General features: G+C 43.6%; 1 protein-coding gene across 1 annotated transcript in view; it reads left to right on the forward strand.

Moving 5' to 3' along the window:
* The window catches only part of GPAT2 (glycerol-3-phosphate acyltransferase 2, mitochondrial), a 2,680,481-nt gene that overhangs the window by 152,293 nt on the left and 2,513,080 nt on the right, over nt 1-15,108 (forward strand). The window contains exons 2-3 of the mRNA XM_069619102.1: nt 1,030-1,223; nt 2,009-2,122. Of these exons, the coding sequence (XP_069475203.1) occupies nt 1,158-1,223; nt 2,009-2,122 (180 nt within the window). The 5' untranslated portion in view covers nt 1,030-1,157. The remainder of the gene's footprint in view (nt 1-1,029; nt 1,224-2,008; nt 2,123-15,108) is intronic.

The following is a 15,108-nucleotide window of genomic DNA, read 5'->3' on the forward strand; positions in this document are numbered from 1 at the left end:
AGGTTGAGGAGATTCAGACCTTGTCTTGCGAGTAGCCTTGCTTGTCTTTCCACACTGCAAAGGTGGTACTGCTTACACACCCATCCTTTATGCCAAAGGTACAGTCAGAATTCCACTTTAACGAGCCTTTGGTTTTACCGGTCTTCTTTCCTAATTTCTCGTCACCAGCGGAAGGGGCCTTGCATTCGCTGGATGTTGCTTGTGCCTTGAAGTACTATGTGGCGCGAACAAAGAATTTTCAGAAGACTTCTCAGTTGTTTGTCAAGTCCTTGTCGAAGGTTTCCATCTTCTGATGCCTCTCTGGCTGCATCATGCACTGTCGTTGACTGGCTAGCAGGTTGCTGCCAGGCCGGCCGAGAGCCCACTCCATCAGAGCTATCGCAGCAACAGCGTTTCTCTCTGGTGTGCCCCTGCTCGACATCTGCAGGGCTGCTACGTGTAGGTTCACTCTAACCTTCACAAGGTTCTACTGCGTCGACAGGGATTCCAGGGAGGATTCCTGAGTCGGCCAAGCTACGTCACCTATTTGTTTGAGGTTGCCAACTCCCTTGGTTGTGTATATGTACTGCTGTGTAATTGTTATTCACGAGCATGTGCAGCGGTGCCAGATCCCATGCTGTAGAAGGTTTGTTACTTACCTATGTTCTCCAGCATGGGTCTGGCATCGATTCACATGCAAACCCTCCTGCTTTCCCGCAGTTGTTCTTCTTGACTCATACTGACACTTTACGTGCTTACTAAATCTGAAGATGGCCACCAGGGGTGGAGCTAAGGGAGGGGACTGTCGTTGGATGGGTGCAGTATTACCTCGAGGACAGTGATTGGTTTAGAGGAGAAATACAGTTTTAAAGTGAAAGTGAAACTGTTTTTTCTTTTTGGATTCACAGCCTGACGGTGGGGAATATTCATGAGCATGTGAATCCATGCCGGAGAACAATAGATACAGGTAAGTAATTTAAACCTTACTTATGTGTTTTGAGCTGGGCACATCACTGATGTGAGAAATGTATGTCTGTATCCTTTCTGTAGATCCTTCATTTTTTCTTGAAGAATACAGCTGTGCACCATTGGACACCATTGCGAAGACTATCTGGGTGAGATGAGGAGGAAGTGAGAGATTTATAGCAGACCCAGAGTAGGCACAAGCTTCCACAAGAATGGCTCAGAACGGAGAGATCCTCTCATCCATCCAGGCTGCACACTTGACTCGTCATCAGGGAAATGTAAGTGAATCCATGGATAGGCGCCCAAGGTAGAGGAAAGAGGGTCTTTAGGGCAACAATGATGTGCCCGACCTTATGAACAGTTGCGCTTGAGGTATCCAGAAAATGCAGTGACTAAAGTGAAGGGTGTGGGGCAGGCCTGATATTCTATCATTCAGGACTGAGGCATAGGGGGTGGTTAAACGGTACTCTTAACACAGCCATGCATATGGGGTACTCTAAAACTGATCGCTTCCATGATCTATACTTCTTTGCACTTAGGAATGAATGCATATTTCACAGTTTCTCTGATTTAGTGGTCCTAGGCTCCGCTTCACTTGGCCTCACATCAGTGTTGCGTTGCCTTCAGAAGCCTTTGCCACCTGTTTTCCCAGAGTCATTTAAGGCTCATTTAAGTTGTTTAAGGTCTCTCATCTCCAGGACCCCCAGATGCTCATTGTCTCTTCGTCAAGTCTCCTCAATTTTGTTTTCAGGCTGTTTTCATCCCTGTTGTTCATGGGCTGTAGTCACTTGGGTGAGTTCCGAGTTCACATGCTCTTCTGGGGATATGGCCTGGGTGGTCCACAGACTGTACTTGCACCAGCGCCACACCCCTGCTGCCCTCCCCCAACTTGTATTGTTCACATGCTCTCCACTTAGCAGTGTGCTGAAATTGGGCAGAGACCCTTCTCCCCTAAGTCAATGTTGTTCTGTGACAGGCCGTCCACCCTTCTACATCATGCACTGCATTCTTGACAGCCACCCTACTGTGTGTTTCATTTCATGTCTCTTTGATTTCTTTTCAGGTTCGGGACTGGCCAATTCGTCTTGGGCTAAAGATCGGAAACATCAACCCGTTTCTTGGGAAGTACCGACCTATTGTGGGCCGCTGTTGCCAATCCTGCAGCCCGCACAGCTGGGTAAGGTGTCATTGGATGCTGGCAGTACATTTGTTTGATTTTGGGTTAGTTTGTTAATGCTGGAGGGGGGGGTGAACTATGGGGGGGTCACAGGTGAGTGTTGTTCTGTGAGACAGTAAAGTAGATTGGATGAATTCCTGCACAGCAGTACAGTAAAGGGAAGGTAGAACTTCTGAGCTATAGTTTAGAACTGCAGACTTGTGAAACAAGAGGTGGGTATCTGTGTGATCATAATAGGGCCCAGGTGGAAGCGTGCGCAATGAGGGCTGACTATTCAGTAACCTGGCTTAACATTGTGAGGTGTTGCTTTTTGGTGCTGCTCTCACTATTGGTCTGATGCACCACCTTTTGGAGTTTTCTCTCAAAAGGGTTTCCATCACTGCCACTTCCATTAAAAATTGTCTCTGGTTCATTTCTCATGGTATAAGAAAACATTATTTTACTGGAGCCCAAAAGGCATTTATTTTACATCTGCTTTCCCGAGCCGCTACTACCTTTGTGTGAAGATGAAAATGCAAAAGGTATCCAAACTTATTAGTATATAACCAAATCGGTTTGCTTCATTCAAACCCAACCATGCCCCAAGATAGCCTCTTTCCTGCACAGCTCCTATAAGGTTATCATTCTCAGGTCTGCTTTGAAACGTGATGGCTGTGACTCCTTGATCTGGAGTTGTGCAGAGATTGGAGCAGTCCTCCCCCCTAGTCTGATTTTGCCAGAACAGAGTGATTGAACCATGCTCTAGAGTACAGTCTCCCTGCTGCATCAGAGCATTAACAAAGTGGCATCCATGAGTTCCCCTTAGATTTTTAAGCTGAGCTCTGACCGTTGCTGCCGAGCATACTACCTGGTTGAGGCAGCTACAGGTCATTTTAAATGAATGTAAGGATGGGCACCACTGTCCAAATAATTCAAACTAATATTCAAAGAATGTGGAAAACAGTATTGAGCACTTCAGGAAACGTGTCCCTGGATCAAGGACACTCAAAATTACATATCAATCAATCACCCAGAGAGACATTCCAGGCACTGTGGGCTGAACAATGGGTCAAAACGACCTTTCAAATGTATGTACGATATAGATAATTACTGTGACAAATCTGAGGATATCGTCCCTAGGCTTAAGGGGGGGGAAACTCTGCACCAGTAGTTAACACATATCCCCAAAATGTTTCCACAACTTTCCCTACTCTAAACACTCATATGCCACATAAACCAGTGTACTAATGCAAGATACCACCAGTAACCTATGTAAATGACACTGAGACAAAAAAGAGAAGAGATCCCATAGAGGATAATGATTACCAAACTGAGAAGAGGAGACCATATGGGGATGCGAGGATAAGACCTGGGAGCAGTAATCGATGCTCTAGTCTTTGTCTAACCATTGGAAAGAATCTAAGAATAAAAACAGAAGACGGACAATACTCAGGGAGTAGTAGTGGCTGGGGTGGCAGAAGTTGTGGAAGCAGAGCAATAAGAAAGAAACGTAGAAAATGAAAAAGCATCGATGAGTGAGCTCCAAAGTGCTCGATCCATCTGCGGGCCCCAGAAGAGACGAAAGACTGATGGCAGTTCCAGAGGACGTGCACGGGGGAAGCTGGTTCGCCCAAAGACGTTGCCGATTGGAGATGCGATTACACAGCCCGGTGAGCTCTGACCTCTCGCAGCCGAGTGGCCATACAGTTGATAACCCAGCGAAGTACACCGGATGGTGTGCTGCTGGGCAAAACCGTGCCGGCAGGACTGAAAACCGCTGTAAGCGTACAGAGGCTCTACAGAAGAGAACATTTGTCGCAGGAAGCCGATCCCGACGGGAGGAAGCCCAGCCGAGCCCCAGAGATGCCCTGATCACAGAGCCCTGTAATAACGCAGTGGAAAACCAGCAAGATTATTGATCAGGTACCCAGCAGGACAAGAGCATCCGGGTGCTCGCGTGGACTGGTGGTCTTACCAAGGGGGTGGAGCAGACCCCAGAGAGAGGGTGTGCCCCCCCCCCCCCATAAGAAATCCCTAACATTAGCTGAAGTAACTGGTGGTTCTGAGAAAGAGAGAAACCCCAGATAATCGGGTTCATCTATAAAAACAGACGGGTGAACTGGGCACTCGCAACCCTCTCATCCACCCAAATCATCCTCGTCCAAGTGTCGGGAAGAAAGACAGGTAGCACATGGCAGGTGAATAAACCAAGTCTCCCACAACATGGAAAGTAACCAGGGCAAGACAATAATAACCTTGTTAAGAAGGTAAAAATCGAAAAGATACCTTATCTTGGGATACCCAAGGGAACTGGCGCACAACCAAGAAAACTTTGGAACTTTGGGCCTCATTACGACCCGGGCGGTAAGAGATTACCGGTACCAGTAAGGGCACTGGTGCCGGTAATCCCTTACCGCCCAATTACGAGGTCCCTTTGCGGGTCCCTAGTCTCAGTGCTCTCTGGGAGACTAGAATTGGCATCTACTCTGGCGGGGGTTCTAGACACTGACATGGTTCTAGAGCCTTCTGGAGTTGAGTGAACAGTAATTCATGGAGTATTCCCACAATGTCGAAAACAGATTTGTAATAATCTAACACCACCTTTTCGTCTTCAGGACAGAGATTTAGATGGTGTGTAGACATGAGAGGAAGTACCCATATGCATAGAGCATCCTGAAAGGACTTCATGGGGGGGGATCGACTAATTTTCTGTTGAAGGTTATTGTGCATGTGCAGTAAGACCAGGAGCAAGGCTTCAGGCCACTTGAGGCCTGTCTCTTGGCACACCTTAGACAATCGGACCTTACGATCTCAGTTATAGCGTTCTACTGTTCAGCTGCATTGCGGGTGGTAAGCACAGTGAAAGTAAAGATGGCACTAGCAGGGTTAGGCTTCTACCCATCTAGAAAAAATGTCTGGAGATACCAGAAATTTTCATAATTCATACATTTTGCAAGCTGTATAAAGTCGATGTTGACATTCAGGAATGGGCCTTCTGGAACAGGATGTTCAGACGCTACTATTTTTGCTACTCTTCTCACATTATCGGCTAAACACACAGAACAATGATTACAATATGTGTGAGCTATGGTAGTAAAATAAGAAGCGAACCAATTCTGGTTCACTATCTCAATCATATCCACTTTACCACAGTGTATGATAGAATGCGCTAGTCTGACTAGATAAGGTAGGTTCACTGTAGGCGCTATGAGGTGGCTATTCGGGGAGTGCCAAAGAGCATCACCATGTAACTTAAAGGATATTCTCTACTACAGCTCCTTCTCAGACTCTGGTGCTTGATCTTGCATTACACCCTGACTGCAAAGAGATGCAATCAGTGACTGTTGAACTGAAACACAGATATGGACATCATTGGGAGCCAGGGGCGCCCGGTTAAAGCTGCATTTCGAGCAGATTTATCAGCTAGAGAGTTGCCTGCTACAGTAATAGACTTTGCAGTATCGCACCTTCTGCATTTAACTATCGCCACTGCAAAGACGCAGAATATCCAGCAGAGACTGTGCCCCTTTCATTATTATGTAAACGAGAGCCATCAACGAGAGTCATTTTAGGGTTGTGCAAAGGCACATCTTTCAGGTATGCTCTAGGATTCATAAGGCTTTCTACCAGTACAAAATAATCATGGAGTTCACCATCAGATGGGGTCGGGAACATAGAGGCAAGATTTAAAATGGAACATATGCTGAGGGCAACATTTAAGGCTGAGATGAGGCACTGTGCATACCGGGTGAATCCGGAGTTGGAAATGTGAGTTTTTTCCTTTCAACAATAAAGCAAGTACAGGGTGTGGGACAGCTACACTAAGGGGCTGTCCCTGAACAAACCCATTGGCTTTCTCAACCAATAAAGCAGTGGCTGCAACTACTTGGACGCATGAGAACAAACCAGCAGCCATGGAACTTAGCGCTGTGCTGTAGTATGAGATTGGACCATGTTATCACCATGCAATTGTCAAAACTCCTTGTGCAAACCCATCACTCCCATCAGAAAAGTGTGAAGGGCTTTGGTAATTGGGCAAAGCAGAACTGGGACTTTTTACAATTCCTGCTAAATTTTGACAAAGGCTTACTCTGCTCCCATGGACCTGAGTAGGAGCTCAGTAACAGGATCAAGGGTTATGTTTTGAAGTGATTTAACAGTTGGGGTACAGCTCAGGTCCCACTGTTGACAATAACTGACCATCCGAAGGAACAATCTAATTGGTTTTTGTCTGGGTCCTGAAGGATCACCTTAATGTGGTCTTGGGTCCAATGTCTTTGGCAGGCTAAAATATTATGGCCTGGCTAATGTACTTGCGTCAAAGTTGCAATTTTTCCTTAACAGCCTTATGTCCCTTATGAGCAAGAACTGTCAATAGATCAAAAGAATCTTGTTTGCAAGCCTTCAATGAGGGAGATGCCAGTAAAAGTTTGTTGACCTACTGAACCTTCACACACCCTCCTTTAAATGCCAGCGACCCAAGATTTAGAGAGAAAGAATAGGGGTTTCTACATGCCCCATAGGCAGTATAGTGAACGAGAATTGTATATTTGTATCCAAAAACATAAACCAGTGCTGACTGACTGGGTGCAGGACCGAATAATAGGAGGGTTCGGAACAGGAAAAGTAGGTAACACAGCTGCATGAACGATGCATAAATCTTGACAAAAGGATAAGTATCTTTTCCATGCTTTATCAGAAGAACAGGAGTAGTGCATGTGCTGCGTGTGGGCACAATAATGCCTTGTTTAAGCAGTGATTCAATAACAGGACATATACCTTTTTCTGCTTGTTTTAGAAATAGGATATTGTGGAGCAGACTGGAGAGAATTGTCTGGGTTCAAAGTTATTTTCACAGGCTTAACATTAGACCTGCATCCCACATTATTTGCATGCAAAGCTCAGTTGGCATGTGATGCTTGGTGGTGAGAGGGTGCTTCCTTACCTGGCTTGTTTGAATCCCTGAACTACAAAGTGATTGGCTCTGATTGGAGGTGTGGCTTCTGCCACAAAAGACAGCCTGCCCCGAGCAGCAGCAAGGCGGTTGCAAAGCGCAGTTGGCGTGTGATACGATCTTCACAGAGATGGATTAGATGACTGACAAGAAGTCATTTCTTCTTCAGACTACTTATTTAGTTGTAAGCATTCTGTAGAGCCATGATTTGGATTAAACCATAATTGCAGGTAAGTTGTAGCACCCACATTAAATACAGGACAACACTTTACAAATGACTGCATATACTCTAGTACGGCAGGTAGAATGTAAAGATCATGTTTTAGTAAATATGTGTGGTATGTGTGAATACTGGAATAGAGGTTATTCTGAACATAGTTGTATACTATGTAATTTAGGACCATATACATGGTTTGCAATGTTTAGTAATGCAGAATAGTCTTCAGATAAAGCAATAGACTTTTCAAAAATGGCAAATAAAGAATTTCCCACCAAAAACACATTAACCACAAGCTTGTTTTTTAGATACTGTATATGAATACAGTCATTTTCATAAATGTTTTATTCAAAATCGTACATGTCCACCTCTAAGTTCTGTAAGTTATTACTCTTGGAGGAATCAAATACCAACACAGAGCAGCTCTACTTATTCATGCCGTTTTATGGATATAAGGAGCGCCCAGATTTGGTAACGACAGTGAAGAGAAAAAAGCCAATTTTTTAAACAAAATGTTTGTGACTTGCCAAATGTGGTAACTAAACCTGATCTTTGCAATAAAGTAACATTCCAAAGCTATAAATGTACATCTTACTATAAACAAACTTGTAAAAGTAATAAATACTAATGCGAAAGGTGTTGCTTTAGATTTCCCTGAAAGCAAAATTGTAAAACTGTTAAATGATCTTCTGTTAGCTATTCGACATCCTGCTAAGCACAAATCCTCCAAATGAATCTTCTCAACTTTAGTGTTACTCTTAATCGATGTATATGAATGATTATTACCAATTATTCTTGGTTTATGTAATTCTTATACTGATGTTCAGATTGTAACAAAGTTCCATTGCAGGAAGCAGGTACATATATTGTTATGTTACTAAGCAGCAAAAACACGATTACAAGTCTTTTGGGAAGACTTATCAAACGAAAGATCTCTGAAATCATGTTGAATTAGCGTAGGTGTTCAAACTCTTTCACATCGAGAGTGTGGTGCGTATGAGGCAGGAGAGTTAACTGGAACAGTATTTTATGGCAATTGTATAGACATTCAGTGAATGCATTTAGATTACCAGTAGAGTAAGAATAGAGTATTAAAGGCTTACATATAAATGTTAGCAAACACTGAGTCTGGCAGTATAGTTAAACGTAATATGCTAGACCATCATTACCCAGAATGCACTTTTCCCCTTTCCCTCTCCCTTGCACTTGCGCGGTCTCAATGTCACTGGACCTGGTAAGATCATTGTTTTTTCGCCCTTGTTCCCCTCCCTTGCCTCGTCGCGCTCTGAAACACTTGTGTACGAGCGCGATACAAATAAAATATCAATATCGGAAAGTGTAGATGAGTTGAAAGGTTTGTTTGTATCAAATCTTTGAACATTACACATTTAAAGAACTTCTTTTTCCTATTGTTCAATATTGTTATTGGGAGTATAAAAAAAAATATGGCGGTCTCATTTGCCATAATAAATCCAGTTTAATAAATCATCAAAAACTAACATGTAAGCAAATTAAATTAAAGACCTATACTATTCTTGCCTGGTTTAGTTATTGTTACCCTAGAAAAACAAACTGAGCAAATTAAAGTATATCAGTTATGAAGGTTCTTTGCATAATGTAAAAGACCACAAAAAATATGCACAATTAAAAAATTAAGTATATATGCTAAATGAACTGGAAGAGAATCGTAGAATTAGAACGTTACCCTTATTTCCACTGATTTTAGGCCCTTTAGGTGAACAAGTTGTCCAATAGGAGTATGCAATGTCCAGGCATGATGCTGTCTGCAATGTTGTAATTGCATAATTAAGTATTGCATAATTTAATTTCAAAATTAAAACTATGAACAAACTGATCATTTTAAAATAAAGTACCAAATCTGGATCATGAATTTTTGCATGATCAAAGTGAATACAACCACTATACTGTATCGATGTTGGGAGGCATGGACATGTAAAGGTTAATTAATAAAAGTAATCGTATTTGTTAGCAAAACATGTAACCATCCTTTAGCAAGTCAAGTGTAGTTTCTGCTCTAACTAGTATAGCAGCCTACAATATTGATGGCCTAACTTTAAACTGCCTATTAATGTTAACAGTTTTTAATACATTAAAACGTTCGAATATTATACATTTTAATGTTGAGAATGCATCTGTAAACCCAAAAATTCTGAAAAAAACGAAAACACTAATAATTGGTGAAGTTATGTTTTCAATGTCACGCTACAATTTCAGGAAATATCACCCAAAAGGTTTAATGGCTTTTTTTTTTTTTTTTTTTTTAAACATTGAATTACATTTTGCACATTACTTCACGTCACTCCTGTTCACGGTCCACATGTTTTTAAATCCATAACTGCTAAATACAACAGTAACACAATGTGAAGTATAGGAATCTAAATTTCTGGAGGTACCATTCATATTGTGAATTATGCCAAAATATGGAAAGTTCATAATGTATATGCAGGTGTACTTAAATAATTGAATAGACCAAATAAAAAAGCTACTTAGAAGTAATTGATACTTATCAAATGCAGGTATGATATGATATGGCATTTATAACGCACCTGTACACAAGTGTTTCAAGGCGCGACGAGGCAAGGGAGGGGGAACAGAGGGAAGACGGATATCGATATTACTAGGCCAGGTGACAATGAGATCGAGCAAGTGTAGGGCAAGGGGGAAGGGGAGAAGTGCGGGGGAAGGGGGATGGGGCAGTGCAGTACATAAGATAACTGTTAAAAAAAAAAATAAAGACAATAAATAAGAAGTGCGGCCAGCTTGTGGCAAGTGCAAGGGTAAGGGCAGACATCAGGTGTCAAGTGCTGATAAGGGGCTGTAGGGATACAGAAACTGTCCCAGAGTGCAAGGGTTTCCAGGGGGGCAGTGCAGGTGTGCAACTGGCGGTGAGGGGACCTGGGCCTGAGATCAGAAGGTAGCCAGGTAAACCAGTGCAGTTTCATTTTCAACCAGGAGATTAGCAGGGGAGCAGAGGAGAGACAGCAGAAGCAAAGTGGAAGGTCTTGAGGTGCTTCCGGACCCATAGATGGTTATCCTCAAGTTTCAGAGAGGCAGGGAGGCTTTTCCAGAGGGAGGCCCCAGCAGAAGAAAGAGATCTACTACCAACTCGTTGCTTGGAGAAGCGACTGACCCGGAGGGAGTTGGAGGCGGATGAGCGAAGAGCTCGAGAAGGAAGATATTTAGGAAGAGAGAGTTGAAGGTATTGAACCCCCGGCCCCATAAGGCCTTATGGACAATGCAGAGGGTTTTGAACTTAATCCTCGCTGCCACTCGGCGCCAGTGCAGAGATTTCAGTCTTGATACCATACCTGGGCTTGAGGCCAAGGACAAGTCTCGCAGTCCTGTTTTGGATGAGTTGCAGAGGGTGGAGAGTAGAGGCAGGCAGATGTAGAAAGAGGCTGTTGCTGTACTCCAGCCTAGAGAGAACCAGAGCTCTGGAGACAGTGAGCTTCTGGGGGAAGGAGAGGAAAGGAAGAATACCTCTGAGGAGGTGCAGCTGGTAGTGTGACTTCTAAGAGGAGTCAGAGATGTGAGGAGAGAAGGAGAGTGTGGTGTTGAAGATGAGCCCAAGGTTTTTAGCCTCACAGGTGGCAGCAGGAAGATGGCCAAGAGAAGCCGGCCATAGAGTGACAGGAAAGGAGGGAGCAGGTGTGCCAATGAGGAGAATCTCAGTTTTACTGGCATTAAGGCAGAGATCATTGACGACACACCAATCCAGGATAGCAGACATGCAGTCAGAGATGAGAGGAGAAGAGGTGGCGAAGGGAGCCTGAAAATGAGTTGTCATCCGCATGGCGCTGAAAGTTGGGGCAGAGAGGGGCAATGCGGTGGGCAAGAAGTGCCAGGTATTGGTTGAGCAGCCAGGGAGAGGCGTTGGACCCCTGGGGAACACCACAGGTAGAGATAGTGGGGACGAAGAACCCAAGTTGGACCTCGGAGAGGAAAGAAGTCAGCCAAGCCAGGGCCTGATCAGTGATACCCAAGTAATCCTGGAGACGGTTTAGCAGGATGGCATGGTTGACGGTGTCAAAGGCAGAAGAGAGATCAAGTAGGATGAGGACACGGGGTGTTAAAATCAAGGTTGGAGAGCAGGTCATCACGGATGTTCAGGAGAGCAGTTTCCGTGCATCTGGTAGCTCTGAAGCCAGACTGATGGTCATGGTGACAACCAACTGATTCAGTGTGAAGTTGAAGCTGGGAGATGGCCAGCTTTTCCAGGAGTTTGCCCAGGAAAGGAGTGATGGAGATTGGGTGATAATTAGCTGGCCAGGAAGGGTCGCCAGAGGGTTTCTTAAGAAAAGGGTGCAGAAGGGAGTGCTTCAGGGGGAGTGCTTCAGGGGGGAAGGGAAGACTCAAGCGGCGAAGGAGTGGTTGCAGAAGTCAGCCAGAGCAGGAGCCCTGCTCTGGCTGACCATGTGGTTCCTGATTGTTTTGGAGGAATAGGGGTGAACCTTTTTTGACAAGACTTTCATAGATCAGACTTGTATGGAAACCTTGTCAGGGGAGAACGGGGGGAAGGCAGAGCAGCAGGAAGCAGAGGTGGCTGAAGAAGGGCCAGAGGATGAGCAGGGAGTAGAGGGAGGAGGGGTAGAGGAAGAGAGAGAGAGAACAGGGTGTCCTTAGTTTTAGAGATTAAATGAGCAGCCAGGGCCGTGCAGAGGGCCTGGGAGGGGACAGGAGAGGTGGAGACTGCAGCAGGATTGGCCAGCTCCTTGCAGATGAGTTCAGCCCAGTTACTAAACGCTGCAGAGACCTGATCAGATTTATATATGGACCTATTAAAAAAAGAAACGGCCATTATGTTTAATGTTGAGAATAACTGCTTGCCAGTTCTTTTAGTACTTCAATGATTCTTCAAGAAAAGGATCATTTCATTAAAATTGAAGGCATTGACAAAACTCAAAAACATAGCTTAATTTTCAACATGAATAAACAGATCCAAAAAAGATGAAAAGATCATTGTCTTGTACTGCAGGATCAGAAAGAATTCTACACCTTTGTGAATAGAAAAAGCTAGCTAACCTTGTGGATGAATGTAAATCGTGTGAATGGGTTCATAAGGAGTCGTGGGATATAATATAGCTTTTCAAAATCCTATCCATAACTTGTTTATGGACAGTATTGAAGTTGTTTGACAACATTGCGGATGTTAAAGAGTAACTTTGTGTCTCAAATTAAAGAGACTTGTTAATAGAAAACAATTTCCACTTGCCCTAGGAAATGTTATGCCTATATGGTACAACACCAACCTTAGGAAAGACGTAGGGCAAATAGAAATATATAGGAGGGGGGAATCACACCCAAAAGAACCGGTAACTTAAATACAATAGAGCTTGCGCCCCCTAAGCACTGCGTAAAGAAATCTAACTAAATACACATTCACAGTTACAAAATCAATAACCTACCTGACTACGTTGAGTAATAATAAAATAAAGGTTCTTCAACAATAGAGCAGTATGACAAAGATGCTATTTATTCTCAATTTAATCAGTCAGTCAGACAAGTTTATTCGGATTTCAGAAAAAATCCATCAAGCACAAGAAATACAATATCACCACACATAAAAAGAATTACCGTCTGTGCTCCATATCCAAATGTAATAAATCAGAGGTACTAGGAGGGAGATAAGGGTCAACCATAAGCCCCCATTACATCCCAGTCCAGGGGGGCGTAGCCACAGAAGCAGGAAGTCCCTCCGGGGACCTGGAAGGCGCCAAACACTGCGCCCTTGCCAAATAAAAAAAATTAGAAAATTCACAAAAGTGACATGTGCAATTATTAAAGTGACTTACATCACAACAGTAGGGGCACGCATATCCCTAAAGATATACACTCCAACACTTGAGATCGAAATAAACACCCAAATCAAACTGCCAAAATTACACTTCAGAGCACGTACAGATTAGCAATCGTGTTCATATGAGGGGGCCCTATAATGCCAGAGCTAAGTAACTGTACCTCTGATGTACATGAATGTAAAATTGAACAGCCTGTTGAGATATACAGACAACAATAACCGTACATTGAAGATGTTAAAGACTAACTGCGTGTTTCAAATTAAAGAGACTTGTTAATAGAAAATAATTTCCACTCGCCCCAGGATATGTTATGCCTGTATGGTACCACATGTACAAATTTAACATATTTAAGTGTTTCCAACTTTAACAAAGTTTGCTAAGTAGAATTACAAAAATAGGAATTGTCTTTGTTTCAAAGTGTAATTTAAAAAAAAGCAATTTGCCTTTTTAACATTATCTTCTGAAAAATATGTGGTGGCACAAGTGCAACTTCTACAGTACACATACAAAGTTGTTTATATGTTTTCTCTTCATTACAAACAGCAATTTGAAACCATTGAGGGAAAAAAAGAAAAGTACGAATGCAGGTTAACCTTTCAATGGACAAAACTCATGCAGGGAGTCACAAAGTAATTTAAGCACAGCATCTAGTGTAAAACTCAGACTACGCGTAATATACCTTGTGAATACCTTTGTGCAATGAACTTGAAGAATTCAATATTCATTAAAAAAAAGTTAGACAAAATTATTCATCAAAGAAATAAAAATTGAACTTTTTTTCAAAAAAACGGTGAAGGTTATTTATTTTATTGTTAATTTGTAATGCGCATATGCACGTGTGTGTCTCAAGGCGCACCAAGGAAAGAGGGTTTAGGGAAGGGGGAACGATCCTACTAGGCCTTGTACTTTCGGATCGTACAGGTATTTATAACGCGCTTAATACCTGAGGTCAATTTTAAGTGCAGATCTGGGATTCGAACCAGTGTTGCTCAGCGTGGTCTTGCTTCCAAGACCCGCGCATTGCCACTGAGCTACCTGTCCTTCACAAGGTTACAAGCATTCAATGCTAGGGGATCATTATCAAATGAGCCCCTAATTTGGCGGTAATTACTGTTACTGCCGCTGTGTTCAGCGGAATTACCGCCATATTACAACTTGGTGGGAGCGCGCACACACACCATCAGCGGTAACAATAATACCGTCTGGTGCATTTACTGCTGTAAATGGATTCCGGGTGGTGATTCTACCCACAATCTGAGGAATTACCGTTACAACCGGAATTTTCAGCACTAATTCCACCAGCGGAATTACCGCTGATAGAAATCGTGTCATCACCGGAATGGGAAGCTTGCCGGCGGCCATCTTGAAAAATCAATCCACTCAAAATCACCATTAAGGGATTTCCATACAAGCCCAAAAAACGCCCCAAACATATCTTCGAGCAAAGGGACGGTGCCTGAAATGTGCCAAAGAAAACCCAGATTTTCCAAGCAGGAGCTCATTTTGCTGGCAGAGGAACTGTATAGGCCACACAACCCGCATGATGTCCTCCCAGCACAAGAATGCCATTTGGCAGTCAAGAATAAGGGACAAGGTGACAGCCGTGGGTAATGTACCACGGGACTGTGATGACATACGGAAGTGCTGGAATGACTTAAAATCCAGGGTGTAGATGCTAGTTTCCAACCACCATAGGGACACATTGGCCCCAGGTGGAGGAACTGTGGCTCCACTGCAGTGCACACTGTGGGATGAAAGGGGGGAAAAACATCCTCCACATGGCGGGCCTGGAGGGTGTGGGTACAGCATAGTGGGGAGCCAACAGCCAGGAAGACCATGGTGATTACATGAGCGAATCGTGGGCCCCATACACAGTAACTACAATGGAATGGCAACAGACACACTTCCAGTCACCAAGCAGAAATGCACCTAGCCAATGCAGAAGCAACACATGAAACACCTTGGGACAGTACATTAATGGGCATGGTAGGTATGAATGCCCTAAAAGGCACACCAT

The sequence above is a fragment of the Ambystoma mexicanum genome, chromosome 10 (genome assembly GCF_040938575.1).
Source record: "Ambystoma mexicanum isolate Mex_15411 chromosome 10, UKY_AmexF1_1, whole genome shotgun sequence".
Lineage (NCBI taxonomy): Eukaryota > Metazoa > Chordata > Amphibia > Caudata > Ambystomatidae > Ambystoma > Ambystoma mexicanum.